Source organism: Mastigoproctus giganteus, chromosome 10, assembly GCF_048544385.1.
Source record: "Mastigoproctus giganteus isolate SK-2022 chromosome 10, ASM4854438v1, whole genome shotgun sequence".
NCBI lineage: Eukaryota > Metazoa > Arthropoda > Arachnida > Uropygi > Thelyphonidae > Mastigoproctus > Mastigoproctus giganteus.
Genome location: NC_143584.1, coordinates 80,393,354 through 80,411,291, shown reverse-complemented (window position 1 = coordinate 80,411,291; position 17,938 = coordinate 80,393,354). Strand labels below are relative to the sequence as shown.

Genomic DNA, 17,938 nt, shown 5'->3' with positions numbered 1-17,938 from the left:
AACCTAGCCAACCTTTGTATTATCTGAAAACATCGACATTAAGCCTGATATACCTTCATCAATATCATTGATAAATATACAAAAGAACAGTGGGACCAACACTGAACCCTGGAGGACTAGACTAATAACATTAGTCCACGAAGAGCACCGTCCATTGATTACCACTTTCTGTCTTCTCCCAATCAACCACATTTTATCCATTGTAGCAAATTACCCTTAATACCATACTGCTCCAATTTGTACAGTAGTTTTCCATACGCAACAGTGTCAAAAGCTTTCCTGAAATCCAAGTATATGATATCAAAATAATTTTTTGCATCCGGTTCTTTTGCAACCACATCAGAATATCCAATCAAATTTGTCGGACAAGATTTTCCCTTAACAAACCCATGCTGTATCTGAATTATTACTGCAGTCTTATCTAGATAATCCTGCAGTGGATCTTTAACCAGTGACTCCACTATTTTCCCCGGAATAGAAGTTATATTAACTGGTCTGTAATTACTCGTGTCACCCTTAGTTCCCCCTTTGGGAATTGGGGATACATTTCACATCTCCAGTCCGTGGGGACCTCCTCTGAGTCTAAGGATGCTCTCATAATTATGGCTAAGGGTTCGCATACTTCCTTTGCCGCCTTCTTTAATCTAACTGGATAGATGCCATCCAACACAGGTGCCTTTCTTATGTTTCACTTCAACAATTTTTCCTTCACTTTGCTCTTAGTTATTACAGAATCATTTAACACCCTGTTACAGTTTAAAAAAGTTTCGGCAGTTTCCTCCTTTAATAAATCCTCATGTGTGAATGTAGATGCAAAATATCCATTCAGATTATCAGCTATCTGAGCAAGATCATCAACATTCGAACCATCGATATCAAGTGGACCAATCTGATTCATCCCCTTCCTTCTAGAGTTTATATAAGTAAAGAAGTCCTTGCTGTTTTTCTTTTCTTATCGTCATTTGTTCGAGATTTCTCGTAATCTGCCTTCGCTTGCCTAATCTCCTTTGTGACTTGATTACAGGCTATTTTATGTCTGCCATATGCATCTGTGTCGCCTGATAATTTATATGCATCCCTTATATTTTTCTTCTCTGCTTCGAGTCTGGTTAGTTCATCTGATATCCATTTAGGCCTGAGCCTTAAACAATATTTCTTAATTGGAATTAAAAGCCTAGTAGCTTCCACGATTAGTTCCTTGAATGTTTCCCACTTAGAATTTCCTGTTGGTGACATAATCAGTCGGTCCCACTGCACAGATTTTAGAAACTGTCTCAGACCAGTGTAGTCACCTTTATCACTAAAGTGATCACTACCACGTAGTCGTTCCTTTATCTTCAAATTTTTAATGCTCAATTCATCAAATTTATTTACTGTACTTCTACCGTTTGTGTACATGCAAGTATACATGCGCCTATTCTTATTCTTAGTTACCCTAACTGAGCCAATGTATTTATTTGTTTCAAGATGACTACCACCAAGGTGCCTCTGTAGCCAGGTGGGAAGGAGCAGCAGTGCGTAGCACACGCCTCTTGATTAGACCGGGGTTCGATCCCGTCACCACCAAATACGGAGGATGCGGAAAGGTCAGGGAATGACCACAGCATATCCCCGGAGCAATATGGCCTTAGTTGCTAATGCTTCTAAAAACCAAATAACAAACAACCAACAAACTCCCACCAATCCCTGAAACCCCAAGCACCCTGGCTTCAAGGCCTCTGCTCGTTCTAATAGAATCACTGCAAGAATCACTTTCATCTCTGCTGGTAGCTGGTTTTAACCTTTTAGTCTGCGAATCCCTCAAGGTAGAAATTTTCCGACCCACCTAACGCTGCATTGTATCACCAGCAAACAAATTTGCACTCCTTCTATTTAATTGTATCCCATCCCTGTAGAAGCAGTCTCGTCTGTTAACAAGCACAGACTACGCAGAGAAAAATTCTACCCAATGAGCCCTGCACAGTGCCTCCAGGGCGGAATTGATTGACAAGGCACTCATCATATACTCCCTCGTATTATGTGTGGGCAGAATTGTAGACACTTTAAAATTTAACGCTAACTCATCACTTTTTTCAGCATTGACCTTTACTTGTCAAGTAAATCTGCAGATCGCCTACTCTTAATATCATTAGTGCCAACGTGTACCACGATATCACCCTTTGTGCCCTTCAAAGATTATATCTGTTCTAAATTATCAACTTTTGCCCCTGGCAGACATACCCTGGTCCTGTTTCACCTATCTTTTTTACGCAATATATTACCCGTCTCCCTGACAATAGAGTCACCGACAATAATTAAAATCCCCCATTATAAGACTATCTGATTTATTGGTCCACTCTATTTCCCTGTATAGTGGGCCAGTAAATCAGAGAGTCTTATAATGGGGGATTTTAATTTCCCAGATATTGACTGGAATTTGTGGCTTGGTCACTCACACACTAGCAAGGCTTTTGTGGATTTATTGGATGATTGTTTTCTAAATCTGCCTGTTCGGGAGGCAACTAGAGGGAGCAATACTCTTGATTTGATTATCAGTAGTGATTCTTCATGCATTAAGAATCTGCAGATAAAGGAATCACTAGGTGCCAGTGATCACAGTGTGCTGAAGTGGGATTTACTCAAGGAGGTAACTACCATTAGGGGTAAAGGGAAGGGTTATTGCTTTCGTAAAGGCGACTACGATGGTCTGAGACAGTATTTAAATTCTATACAGTGGGACCAACTGATGATGTTACCAACAGCAAACTCAATATGGGAAGCATTCAAAGAACTTATCTTGGAAGATACTAGGCTCTACATACCAACTAAGAAATATTGTTCAAGGTTCAGGCCGAAATGGATGTCAGATGAACTAATGAGACATATGGCAGAGAAGAAAAATGCATGGGATACTTACAAATTAACATGTGACACAGAAGCCTATTATAGATATAAGTTGATCTGTAAACAAGTTACAAAGGAGGTTAGGCAGGCGAAGGCAGATAACGAGAAATCTTTGGCAAGGGATGAAAGAAAAACAGCAAGGAGTTCTTTACTTATGTAAACTGTAGAAGGAAGGGGATGAATCAGATTGGTCCACTTGATATCGATGGTTCAACTGTTGATGATCCTGCTCAGGTAGCTAACAAACTAAATCAATATTTTGCGTCTACATTCACACATGAGGAGTTATTCAGCGAGGGGAATGCCATAGATGAAGTTAACACTGGCAGTGAGCTAGATGATCTTGTAATAATTCAGAGTAAGGTGGAGGAGAAATTGTTGAAAATAAATACAAGAAAGGCACCTGGGGTGGATGGGATCTATCCAGTTATATTAAAGGAGGCAGCAAAGGAAGTAAGCAATCCGTTAGCCATAATTATGAGAACTTTCTTGGACTCAGGGGAGGTACCCACAGACTGGAGATGTGCAAATGTAACCCCAATTCACAAAGGAGGATCAAAGGCTGACCCAAATAATTATAGACCTGTGAGTTTAACTTCTGTTCCAGGAAAATTAATGGAAGCACTGGTAAAAGAAGCACCGCAGGATCATCTTGACAAGAATTCAGTTATAGCTCAGACACAGCATGGTTTTGTTAAGGGAAGGTCTTTCCTGACCAATTTGATTGGATACTATGATGCAGTCACAAAAGAATTGGATGCAGGGAATAACTTTGATATTATATATTTGGATCTTAGAAAGGCTCTCGATACTGTTGCACATGAAAGACTGCTGCACAAATTGGAGCAGTGTGGTATTGGTGCCAATTGTTGCTATGGATAAAGGATGGTTGAGTGGCAGAAGGCAGAGAGTGGTAATTAATGGATACTGCTCATCGTGGACTAATGTTATTAGTGGAACCCCTCAGGGTTCATGGTTGGGTCCATTGTTGTTTTCTGTATTTATAAATAATATTGATGATGGTATGTCAAGCTTAATGTCCAAGTTTGCAGACGATACAAAGGTTGTCAGGGTTGTTAAGGACGCTACTGACGCTATGCTGCTGCAACAGGATCTGGAAAGGTTGAACATATGGGCTGAGAGGTGGCAAATGAAGTTTAACATTGACAAATGTAAAGCACTATATATGGGAAACAGCAACCCCAGAGCAACGTATCAAATCTGTGGTACTATACTGACAGTGGTAGAGAATGAGAAGGACCTGAGGGTAATTGCGCAGGCAGATATGAAGTTCTCTGTGTAGTGCAGACGGGCTGCAAGAGTAGCTGATGGTGCCTTATCAATGATATACAGGAAGTTTTCTAGCAGGGATAGGGAGGTGATTATTCCCTTGTATAAGGCAATGGTCAGGCCGCACCTTAACTACTGTATACAGGTCTGGAGGCCTCATTTCAAGAAGGATGTAGAGCTGCTGGAACGAGTACAGAGAATTGCAACAAGGTTAGTGAACGGGACGAAGGGTTGCTCTTACGAATAAAGGCTTAAGTTTTGCAAATTACAGTGTCTGGAGACTAGGCACCGGCGAGGTGATCTGATAGAGGTGTACAAAGCCTTGAATGGTTTGAGCATGCTCAATGCTGATTGGATACTGCCTCTTACTCAGAATAATCACCTGAGAGGGCATAAATTCAAATTGAGGAAAGACAGATGTAGGACAATTGTGCGGAAATTTGCCTTTAGCCAGCGGGTAGTTGGTTGGTGGAATAGACTTCCATTCCTTGTTGCGGAAGTTGATAGCCTAAATAAATTTAAGGCTCAGCTGGACAGGTATTTCGAACGAACGGAGTGGTGAAGTGGAAGGGTTTTTTTTTTTTTTTTTTTTTTTTTGGCTGAATAAGCTTGCTTTCTTGCATCATATGCCTGTAGTAATGCTAATGCTAATAACTAAATCTTTTGGAACGAGCGCATTCTGCCTTGGAGATTGCACTGTGTTGCCTGATGCACAAGTGTGTGTTCTGGCGTCGAGGCGGGCATCTGAGAGCTTCATGTGTCCCTCATTTTAATACATTCAAGGTAATTTACCCGACTGTTCAAACTCTCATAAGAGCCCATGAGCTGGGGTATAATTGCTTGACGCTCTCTGCACCTAGCACACACACACACACACACACACACACACACACACACACACACACACACACACACACACACACACACACACACACACGCGCGCGCGCGCGTGCGCGCGCGCAAAGACATCTTCCTTGGCTAGATCATGTCCTATTCCAAAGAGTCTGCAAACATTTCACATTGCACATTTTTTAGGCTGTGATGCGTTTGAGAATAGTCTCCCTTGGTTCTTCCCCGAGTCACAGCACTCCTGCTACTTTGTGCCCGTGGCTTTTCTGATCTGGTCTGGGACATGGTGTTGAATGGATATGATGCAGCGAGAAAGCTAAATTCTGCTGGTAGTACTTTTTTGGTGCTCAGACAACACCCATGATCGGTTATAAATTTTATTTGAGGAAAGATATGTCCAGGACAGTAAGGAGAAATTTAAGGGAGAACTAGATGTGCAAAGTTTTTTTTTTTTTTTTAGTCATTTTTTCCTTCCAATAGTATTAGCATAACAGAGGCATACGATGCAAGAAAGCAAGCTTATGCAGCATCAGCCAAAAAAAAAAAAAAACCTCCCATTTCACCCCTCCATTCTTTCCAAATGCCTGTCCAGCTCAGCCTTAAATTTATTTAGGCTATCATCGTCCACAACAAAAGATGAAAGTATGTTCCACCAATCAACTACCCGCTGTCTAAAGGCAAATTTTTGCACATCTACTCTACAACTGTGTATTCTCAATTTGAAATTGTGCCCCCCTCAGGTTCTTAATCTGAGCAAGAGGAAGAATCCCATCAACATTCAGCTTGCTCAACCTATTCAAGGTCTTATTCACCTCAATCAGATCACCTCGCATGTGCCTATTCTCCAGGCGCTACAATTTGCAAAACTTAAGATTTTATTGGTAATAGTCTTTCTTAGTAAGCCTTTCTAAGTAATACTAATACAGAATTTCACTTTGGTATTCGACCATTCTAGGTATGCTTTATTGGGTTCGATTCTGGCGATTTGGCCAATCAGTTTATTATTGCTGTTATTGTTCTAATTTGTAAAACTTCATTTTTTCACAGCCTCATTGTCTGACAATGAGTAATTTAGTTTGATACTTAGTGCATCGATCTAATATTGGGAAGGCACATTGCCGCGAATTGCAGTATTCTAAATAAAAATTACTTCTCCTGTGAAGATCTTCGAGGGTAGCATAGTCGATATATTCACTGTTCTCCCAATACTCTGTGGAGAAGGCGTGAATCTAAGAAAGTCAATGACGCCAGTAATTTTTATGAACTGTTTTCATAACATAACCGAGTTTAGTTGTCTGAGGATTGTTTGTTGAGTTGGTTTTCGTTTTTTTTTTTTTTTTTTTTTTGTGTTGTAAAATGGAGAAATCGGCAATAGGATACACCCAATTTACAAATGCAATATGCTGACGTCTCCTAGGCTTAGTTGCTTAAGTTCTTACACACACCCTCACAGGAAGAAGTGTACTATCATATATTTAAAGGATATGGCACAATTCGGACCATGGTTTTGTCCCCGATTGGGGTTTTCCTCGATTGATAGGTGAGCACTGTAAAGTCCACCCCTCGCCGGTTGCAGTACATATAAACGCTGGCCTCCTCACACCGGGTTGAAAAGGTCCTCGTTCGAATCGTTGAAGCAAGGAATTTTTTTATAGCTTTTTTTTTTTTTTTTTTTTTTTTTTTTTCGCAACGCACCTCACTTAGTCGGTGTGAGGCAAGATTGTGTAGTGTTTTAATCACGGAAACTCGAGTTTCGAGTCCCGTCGATGACGGGAGAAATTTTCATGGGCCTTTTTCACAACATGGATGAGTTAATCAGTTTCAGGCGAGAGTAGCCTGGTTTTTACTCCCGGAAACTCGTGTTTTTACTTACGCAAACAGAAAATCGACCAAAGAACCCATGCAATTTATAGATAGTATACACGGAGCAATATGGACTTCGTTGCCGATGTCCCTAAACACCAATTACAACAACATACAACCAGCAAATAGAGTATTCGACTACAGAACAGACGAAATGTACAGACATAATATATAATTATTATATTTAATATATACAGGCGCTGATACACCTAAAAGCTAATGAAACAATAACAATTATGACTGTAAACACTTTAACAACCTTCTGACGAGATCGATTTACAATATGTGAAATGGTACAGCTAGTAAATTACTTAAATTTATTATTGCTATTATTATTATTCTTGGTCCGTTTCAATTCGCCTGTGGTGGTGCTGTCGTTCTTCTTAAACGTATGGTTTGTACTTAGTTGTGAATGTTGTTGAATTAGTATTGTGTTTATGTTGTGTGTTTTGTCCAGTTGAATCAGTAGGGACAAAAAACAGAAGAGATATTGCCTTTCTTTGAACTGTGAATATTATTATAATTTCCCACTGAAATGGCAACACATGGACGAAGCGTGGGGTGGCCGAAGGGAAGCTCCCTTGGTTCGCAGTACACAAATAAATATACTAATAATGCCACTACTATTCTTTCTTTGACTTCAAATAGAACTATCAGCTTGTAAGTAAATCTGTTCAGTTTTGTTAGTGGCTGTCTTAGAGCCGGTTTCCAATATCTGAATCCAGTTTAATAAATTTAAATTATATTTGTGATTTAACCTTATGAATGTACTTTGATAAACCTTTGTGACTGTAAAAAAATTCTAAAGCCGGCAGTTATATTTATTTTTTATTTGTTGTAAATGTACTGTTCACAAAAATGAGCATTTTACTGTTATTACCTGTCAGAAATGTATTGTTTGGACTTTCACTTTCCAAGAACCCTTAGCAATTTGTTGTTGTCAAAAAAAATATTGTCAATAGCTACAAAAGTGAATGACATTGTTATGATATAATAATAAAAATAATTCCAGTTTTCTTCCAGTAGACAGCATTGATGATAGCTAGATTAATAATATTTTAGGGTAGAAAGCGTGAAAATGTAAACTGTGACATTACTTAGTTTATTTGTGTCATGTCAGACAGCTATTCAACACTCAACAAATCTTCAAAATACAGCATGGGCCAAGTCCCATGTGACACTTTCTCTTCATTATGTAAGGAACAACTTGGCTGAATGCATAAAATAAGAATGATAGCATGAAGAAGCATATATTGAAATTTTACGTAAAGACTTAATGGTGAAAATAGCAGCTGTCTATCTCAGGACACAAGGTTCCCTCCCCCTTTTCTCTTCTTTCTCTTGAAAAACTTTAGTGGGCTGTATTAATTTTTGGAAGCTGCTCAAGAACAATTGTTTTAGCATGGCTTATGATAGCACACTTAATTTTTTAAATAAACCAACAGAAAAAATGTGGGTCAAATCTGATGACTTTGCTGCTAAAAGTTAGGATAGTTAATTTCTTTTTCAATTTGAAAGTATAGATTTTCAGATTCCTGATACATAATTTTAGTAACAGCATGTCTATTTAATTCAAGAATCCTTTTTTCAGATCCAAACAGGTAACATAGTTGTTAGGTTAATAACTATCTTAACCTAACATAGTCCTAACAACTATTTACCATTCTGCAAATTTTATATGCCTATCAAAGGAGGACCTGGATGAACTTGAGTGCATAAGCCTTTAAGATCCTTCTTATGAGTTTGCTTTTATGGACTTGTTAAAATAGCTGCCCATAGATTATCATTATTAGCTTCCTTTGAAATTTTTCTTGTTCTACCTTATCTTGGAAGATTTGCCACAAGCCATCTTATTATGAAAAGTTTGTATTGATTTTGGATCTTGAGAATTGTGGAGTAATTTGCTTCAGTTGCTTTCTTATTCCTGCTGTACAACTTTTCTAGCTTCATGTTTTGTATATTTTTGTTTTATACATTGCAGTGGCCCTTGCCAAAGGGACTTATGACTTAAATTGAACAGCATGTAGTTAACAGACATTGTGGCACATTAGCAGATGTTATGGGGATATTAGAGATATGGTGTCACTCAGACATAAGGGCTACAGAATATGAATATAGCAAGTACAATGTGTATAGAAAGGACACAGGACAAGGGGGAGGTTATGCTCTTAGTTAAGAAGCATATTAAATCTAAGGTAGTGCATCAAATTGTCAAACAAAAATGAGAGGAGTATGTTATAGGTCTAATCACTGTGATGAGTATATATCAAACAGCTAAACAATAATAGAGTGGGCCAGTAAATCAGAATGTCTTATAATGGAGAATTTAAAATTTCCAGATATTGGCTGGAACATGTGTGGTCTCACATACCAGCTAGGCTTTTTTGGATTTATTGGATTACTGTTTTCTACAGCAGCATGTCAGAGATGCTACAAAAGGAAGCGGTACTCTTGATATGATTATCAGCAGCCATTCTTCATGCATTAAGAATCTGCAGGTAAAAAAAGCTACTAGACTTTTCATGCCAGATAAGAAATATCATTTCAGGCTTAGACCTAAACGGATGTTAGATGAATTGATGAGACCTGTAGCAGAGAAAAATTCATGGGATGCATATAAATTATTGGGTGATACAGAAGCCTACAGTAGATATAAACTAGTCTGTAATAAAGTCACAAAATTGGTTAGGCAAAATAAGGTAGATTAGAAATCTCTGGCAAAGAATGCAAAGAAAAGCAGCAAAGATTTCTTTACTTATATATATTAACAGTAGAAGGGAGCAGTTGAATTACATTGGCCCACTTGATGTTGACTGATTAACTGCTGAAAATCCTTCTCGGATTACTAACAAAGTCAATAGGTATTTTGCAACTATATTCATGCATGAGTTCTTTAATGAGAATAATGCCAGATGTACATCAAAATCTAACAGTGAGCCTAATGATTTTTTGATAACTGAGAGGAAAGCAGAAGAGAAATTGTTGAAGCTTAACATAAAAAAGTATGCCTTGGGTGGATGGGATATATACAATTGTATAATAGGAGGTAGGCAAACCCTTAGCCATAATAATGAGAGCATTTTTGTAATGAAGGTGTTGGTCCCTATGGAATGGAGATATGCGAATGTATCTTCAGTTCCCAAAAGAGGATCAAAATGTGACGAGTAATTATAGACCTGTTAGCTTAGCTTCTGTTCTAGGAAAAGTAATGGTGCTTCTTGTTAAAGAAATAATGCAGGATCATCTAGATGGGAATGCAATTATACTACATTCACAGCTTTGATTTGTTAAGTGGTGATCTTGTGGGAACAATCTGAGTGAATACTCTGATGTAGTAACAAAGTAACTGGATGCAAAAAATAATTTTGATATTATATACTACTTGGATTTCAGCAAATATTTTGATACTGTTGCATGTAAAAGACAAATTGGAACAGTGTGGCATTAAGGACAAGTTACTGCTCTGGATAAAGGGTGGTTGAGTGAGGGAAGACAGAGTGTGATAATCAATTGACATTGCTCTTTGTGGACTAATGTTATTAGTGGAGTCCCACAAGGTTCAGTGCTGGGAACTATTGTTTTTTCTGTATTTATTAATAATATTGATGAAGGTATATCAGGCATAATGTCTAATTTTGCAAAGGTTGGAAAGGTGGTTAACAACAGTAATCAGGGTAAGCTTCTTAAACAAGATAGGCAGATGGGCCGAGAAATAACAATTGAAGTTTAACATTCTTAAATACAAGGTATTGTATGTGGGTAGCAGTAATCCTAGATTAATGTACTAGCTATCTGGTATTATACTCAGGGTAGTGGAAAATAAAAACAACCCTGGTAATGGTGAGTCAGATATAGAGTTCTCTAAGCGGTGCAGACAGGCTGCCAGCACAGCTCATGCAGTTTTTTCAATGATATACAGGAACTTTGCTAGTAGTGATAATGTGGCAATTATCCCATTGTACAAGGCAATGGTTAGGCTACATCCTGAGTACTGCAAACAGGTCTGGTGCCCTCATTTAGGAAGGATATAGATCTGCTGTAATGGTGCAGAGAAGGGCATTGAGATTGGTAAGGGGAACAAAAGGGTGCCCTTACTAAGAAAGGCTTCAAATCCTCAAGAAAGAATCATCCACAGCATATACGGGACCTATAATTGGAGCATCAAAGAATACCTTGACACCTTCAAGTAGAAACTCCTGGCACTCAGCAAGAGACTGCTGTTACACGGAGAGTGCCCAGAGGAAAACAGACAACAGGATATTTGATGTAAACTAGAGAGCCTTCTACAGGAAAACTGGACAAGAGGAGAAAGAAGGCAGCAGATCCCCCCCCCCCCATTCAGAAATCACTCGAAGTTCTGGGGTAACCTGTTAGCCATAACAACCTTGCCCCCTGGATAGATCTAGAAAGGAAGAAAACCAAGAACGTACAAGAGATGATAGAATGGGAGATTTGGGCTGAAGAAGTACAACTATCGACCCCAAAAATGGCAAACCACAGGAATAGATAACATCCACAACTACTGGTACAAGATTTTCAGCTGCACACACAGGCACATATGGAGCAGTTCACCCAGATATTGAGGTACCCTGACACAATCCCAGACATTATCTGGGATTGTGTCAGGTTGTCTTTTTATCTGGGTGAATAGAATTATCTCTGGCTCAAGGAATCACCTAAAGGCTAAGGACAAAGACTCCACAAACCCTGCAAAGTACAGACCAATCACCTGTCTCCCAACAACATAAAAGATCCTGACCAGCTGCATAACTAAGAGGATATCAGACCACTTGGAAAGCCACAACATCATGGCCAAGCAGCAAAAGGCAGCGTTCTCCCCAGAAAATTTTGCCAGATGGGTGGGGAAGTGTAATACTTTGCAATATTATAAAATTTTCTGTTATTTATAAATGTGACTTAAGCAGTCCAAAGCAAAAATTAATTGCATAATTTAACATTATATGCTCCTGTTGCATTGACCTTGATAGCATAGTATGTTCGAATTAATATTATTATCATTAGCTATATGGTGCAAGGAAGCCTGAGGGTGTTGCTGCACCAGCCAAAAAAAAAAATTCCTGAGTTCCCCAGTGAGAGAGAAGGGAATCACCAAGAAAGAGAAGAATGATGATACCCAGCTGAGGACCCTGGGTGTGCTAAGCCCACACTCACCAGATGTGAGCCCCTGAGGTTCGGTGAACAGTACATACAGTACTGTGAGAATCGCTTAAATTTTAGGCTGGCGGTCAGTTAAATTCCCCGAGTGGTGCACCCATTCGATAGGTCCTGGGGAGAACACTGAAAAGGGATGTAATCATATGAGCAAAGGATGCAAAGAGCAGTTGATCATTGAAGAAGCTGCAGTTATGGAATAAGCCTATGAGAAACACGGCCTACATCGACTAATGCAAGGCCTTTGACTCTGCGCTCCATAACTGGTAGACACTGAAACACTTCTTAGAAGCAACTATGGCAAAATGGAAGACCACTATCAAGGTCGAGAACATCACAACCAGACCGATACCCATCAGAAGAGAAATCTTCCAGGCAGATGCTCTGAGCCCACTATGGTTCTGTCTAGCATTCAACCTACTGTCCAATATGCTCAATAACAGCAAGTACAGGTATACCCTAAAAGAAGGGAGGAAGAATCTGTACACCTTCTCTCATCTGATGTACGTCTGACATCAAACTCTGTGCTGCAACTGAGAATCAACTCCAACAGCTACTCCGGATCACTGAAGAGTTCAGCACTGACATCAGAATGCAATTTTGCCTAGAGAAATGCAAGACCCACGGATTACATTAAGAATATCTAGTTGGACAACACTACCAGCTGAAGACTGGTGAAGAGATTGAAGCCATGACAGAGGGAGAGACATACAAATATCTGGATGATGCAGGCCCACCAGTTATAACACAATGAGATCAAGGCCTGCCTGACTGAGAAATACCATCAGAGACTGAGAAGCCTGCTAAAATCAAAGCTGAATGATGGGAACATTGGTCACAACCATAAACACTTATGCAGTACTCACATACTCTTTTGGGATCATATATTGGACCAACACTGAGCTGGAGGAGATTGAGATTGACCAGGATAATGATGACCAAGAGTCACCAACACCACCCATAGTTGGCCATCGAGAGACTGACAATAGCCCATAAAGGAGGAGGGAGGGAATTGATTGACCTCATTGAACAAGAGAAGGCAATTAAGAACCTGTGGGATTACTTCCATAGGTTCTTAATTCCAGGTAAACAAAGTACCAAGCCATAAGAAAGTTAGACAAATGGCACACTACAACTAGCCTCAACAAGGAGACCACACTCACATGGACAGATGGGCAAAGAAGACGCTCCATGGCAGACACTACGATGACCTCCATGAAGACTACATAGATTAGATGGCTTCCGACACTTGGCTCACAAAAGGAAAGCTCTTCTGAGACCAAAGGATTTATACCCCTCATCCAACATCAGGTAATTAACACCAGGAACTGCAGGAAATACATCGTCAAGAATTCTGGAGTTACAAATAACACGTTGTCGATGTCACCTGGCTCCAGAAACAGTCCAGCACATCACAACCGGATGCAGTGATCACCCAGTCGGAGTATACTTACAGATGTGGCCAGATAATACATCAGAATCTAGTGCAAAAATACCAGCTGATCAAAGAAAGTTTACCGTATTAAAAGTACAAGCCTCAGGCCATACTAGAGACCTCTACTCCCAGACTATACTGGGACCATGCCATAATAACAGACAAGATGATCCCACACAACAGACAAGACATAACCCTCATTGATAAGAAGGAAATTGCTACCTACCTGGTGCCCAACACCAGCACCCTCCAGAAAACATACGAGAAAAAGATTAGGAAGTACTCAGACCTAAGACAGGAAGTCAAAGATATGTGGCATATAGAAGTAATGACCATCCCGATCACAGTGTCAACCACTGGCATTGTGCCAAAGAGCTTCCATAAGAACTTAGCATCAATAGGTCTCCCAGAGAACACTTACATGGAACTCTAGAAAGCCATGATCCTTAGCACCTGTAGGATAGTAAAAGAGTTCCTCCTCTTAATATGGGATATACCAAATTATATTAAGAGAAGCAGCAAAAGAAATAACCAGTCCTTTGGCCATAATTATGAGAGCACCCTTAGATTCAGGAAGAGGTCCCTATACATTGAAGTGCACTTTGATTCCCACCTATTCACAAGGGGGAGAATCAAAGGGTAAAGTGATTAATTATACACCTGTTACCATGACTTCTGTTTCAGAGAAAATAACAGTCATTGGTTAAAGAAGCAATGAAAAACCATCTAGATAGGAATGCAGCTATATTGCAGTCACAGCATGGATTTCTTAAGGAGTGATCTTGTCTGATCGACCTGATTGGATACAGTGCAGTAACAAAGGAATTGGTTGCTAAAAATAATTCTGACATCATATACTCAGATTTCAGAAAAAGCTTTTGATACTGTTACACATAAAGACATAATGTACAAATTGGAGCAGTGCTGCATCATTTCTGTTAGCTCTGTTTCCCTTGCTTGCTTTTAGCTTCAGCAGTTGTTTCTTGTCCACTTTCTTTTCAGTTATTACGAAGTTGTATAACTCACTTTTATAATTTGAAACATCTGGCATCTCTATTCCTATAAAATTTCTCGTGTGTGAACAGAATACTGTATAGAAAAACCAATGAATTATTATTTCACTACAAAATAGCTTAATAGCCTTGGAAATTTGCAGAAACAGAGTAAATGGATATCATATATTTTTTAAAAAATAGTATTGCTTCATTTATTTAATTATATTAGCAGCTGTAAATAATAATGTATAAAATGCTTGTATAACTGTATAATTTAACAAAAACTGCCTAAAGTATCTTTTGTAACTTGATCAAATTTCATCCAGTTTGTTAGGGCATGTTTTTTCATAATTCAGCTTAATTTTAAATTTGTTTTCATGCGGCTGAGTATTAATATTAGTCATGCTGAAATTTGCAGTTCTGTATATGCTTTTTGTGTATCTCATATATCTTTTCACATTGTGATATTAAATGAAAGTCACTAATTGTATATATGACTGTGTGCTTTGTGTTTTCATACAGAATCAGTATACAATAATATATTAAAATCATTTTGTTGCATTCTCGTCAGTAGTGCCTGTTACTAAAAATTATGTATAAATGTGATTTGTTAGTAACAGGTACGACCTGACTACTGTACTGGTCTATACAAAACTTTTGTATGTACCAATTGGATATGGTATGTATATAATTTTAAATGGTATCTTTTGCACCCTTATCAATTTTAAAATCAGGTATAAATAGATTGCAAACATCAGTAATGTTGTTTATGTTTATAGTAATTGTTCCTGGACAGTACCTTAAGGAACACTGCTTGTGAGCATAATCCATCTAGAAAAAGGCTCCAATGTTAGTATGCTGCTTTCTGTTAAATAAATAGTTTTGAAACCAATTTATTATTGGTCAGAAAAGACCAGAGTGGACTAAATTTTCAAATGATACTTAACTACATTATTAATTATTGTAATTTGGATAAATTATTAAATGGTATTTTCAGTTGCTTAGGTCAGGGGTCTGCAACTTGCAGTCACAGGTCATTTCTCTGTGACCATCAGTGTTTGGCCGATAAGCTGAAATGCTGTATGTTTATGAATTTTGGTGAACCAGAAGTGTAAAAACATAGAGAAACAAGTAATAAGAAGAAAATTTGACAGCATTTGTCATAGTTTAACTTTTATCCAAACTTGGTTGGAATGAAGTGGTGTTTATATTTAAGGTATAAATAAAAAATAATGAAATATGCCATGGTTACAAAGGTATTTTCTTAATTTTTAAAATATTCTGTTTTTCAAATTACCAAAATAACATGTAATGCTTGGATATCATAAGTGTTTTTTTTTTTTTTTTGAGAACTACTGCTCTGTTTTCTCTTTAAATTTTATTTTTTGTTTTGTTTCAAAAAACATTATAGTTATCCAGTGGCATCCCATTCATAAATGTAATGGATGGAATGTTGGAGAAATAAAGGTCTCATCAGGGTTGTAGGCAACTTATCTGAGATAGAGTTGCCTACAGAGACAACATATCTGAGATAAGAGGAGACACTTTGCAATACATTATTTCATTATACTAATTATACTAAGACTTAATTACTTTGACAGCACTGTATACCAATTCTACTGTTGTGGTGTAACTGCACCTGCACCAGAAATTAGCCTGAAATTTGCTGAGTAATTATGTACATATACCATATTTTCCAGACCATAAGATATGCTTTTTTTCCTGGAAAATGTTGTCTAAAATCTACTGCATCTTATGATCTGAAAGTATAATTAGGTCACTCAGTGATTTTTTTTTTTATATCTCTGCCTGTGGCTAGAGAAAGTATGGTCAAAACATTAGAAAACAGGCCTTGAGAATTGGGAAGCATAATGTAGAAAATACACTATGGCCAAAGCATCTAAACGGTCTTATGAAAAAGCTATACACTAAAGGAATTATTATTATAAAAAGCTAGAGCTTTATCTAAATGCCTTTTTAGCACACTGAGAAAGCATTTTATAAAAGTTTTTTGGCCTATCCTTGCTGTACATTAAGAGTTTTCTAAAAGTGTTCTGGACTGGCTACACATTAAAAGAGCTTTTTTCTAAAAGCTCTTAAGTATGTATAGCCAGACCCAATTCCAATGAAGGAATCATTAGCTGTAATTTCAGGAGGCCTTAGCCAACTGCAGCCACTAGACACCTTCAATTAACAAACCCTTTAAAGTTACTGTAAATGAAAAGACACTGTATGATGTGCAGATTAGATTTAAGAAGTTTACTGAAGTGTTGCATAAATCTATAATGCTAATACAGGTTGGTTATGTTATAAAATTCTGCTGTGCTGCATATTAAGGCCTTTAAATGGGCAAATTTCTTGATGTCTTTTTTTAGGTGTGGTCTCCAAACTTGAACACAATATTCCAAGTTTGGTCTAACAATAGCCTTATATAATGGGATTATGACATCCCTACTACTAGAACATGTTCGATAAATCATCGATAGGACACCATGGGCTTTCCTTGCAACCTGTCTACAATGCTCGGAGAACTTCGTATCTGACTGTATCATAACTCCCAAGTCCCTTTCTTTCACTACTGACTTTAGTTCAATTCCACTAAGTGTATAAGTTATTTTGGGGTTACTGTTTCCCATGTGTAAGACCTTGCATTTTGTTGAATTAAAGCATAGCTGCCACTTTTCTGACCATCCCTGAAGCCTATCTAGGTCAGTCTGAAGAAGCTTTGCGTGGTGGGGATCATTAACTACTTTACCGATCTTTACATCATCTGCACATTTAGACATTACACCCTCTATCCTTTCATCAATGTCATTTAAGAAAATCAAAAACAACAGTGGTCCCAGTCCTTGGGGAACCCCACTTCTTACATTAACCCAATCTGAAGAATAACCGTTTATCACAACCCTTTTCTTCTTGCCTTATTGAAAAAAGATCTACAGAAAACTAGAGCTTGAGAAGTGGCAATTGAGGTTTAACATTGATAAATGCAAGGTGCAGAATAACATACTAGTTGTGTGATACTGCACTCAAGGTAGTGGAGAACGAAAAAGGCATGCAAGTAATTTTAAAGTCTGACATGAGGTTCTCTGAACAATGTGGACAGGCTTCTAGGACAGCCCATCGGTTTCTGTTAATAATACACAGGAATTTTGCCAGTAGGGAAAAGGATTATTTTGCTGTATAAAGCAGTAGTTAGGCTGTATCTTGAGTACTTCATATGGGTTTGCAAGCCTCACTTTAGGAAGGATTGCTCTTTTGGAATAGATACAGAGAAGAGCAGCAAGATAAGTCAGAGTGCAAAATTGATATTCTTACTGAGGAGCACATCACTTCTGTAAGTTGCAGCATCTGGAAACTAGACACCTGTGAGAAGATCTTGAAATATATTTTTTTATCTTATTAGCTTATTATTATTATTCAGAATTAAGAATACAGTTATAAAGTTCCC

The 17,938-nt window shown here is 38.1% G+C and overlaps 1 protein-coding gene across 3 annotated transcripts in view; it reads left to right on the top strand.

Moving 5' to 3' along the window:
• Positions 1 to 7,289: 7,289 nt before the first annotated feature.
• The window catches only part of LOC150079113 (cleavage and polyadenylation specificity factor subunit 5), a 238,233-nt gene continuing 227,584 nt past the window's right edge, over positions 7,290 to 17,938 (top strand). For 2 of the 3 annotated variants that reach the window (XM_090383808.1, XM_090383809.1), the window contains exon 1: positions 7,290 to 7,545. In XM_090383808.1, coding sequence (XP_090239934.1) covers positions 7,421 to 7,545 — 125 coding nt within the window. In that variant the 5' untranslated portion in view covers positions 7,290 to 7,420. Of the gene's footprint in view, positions 7,546 to 15,266; positions 15,337 to 17,938 lie in introns of all 3 variants that reach the window. The other variant, XM_090383810.1, reaches the window with a different exon arrangement.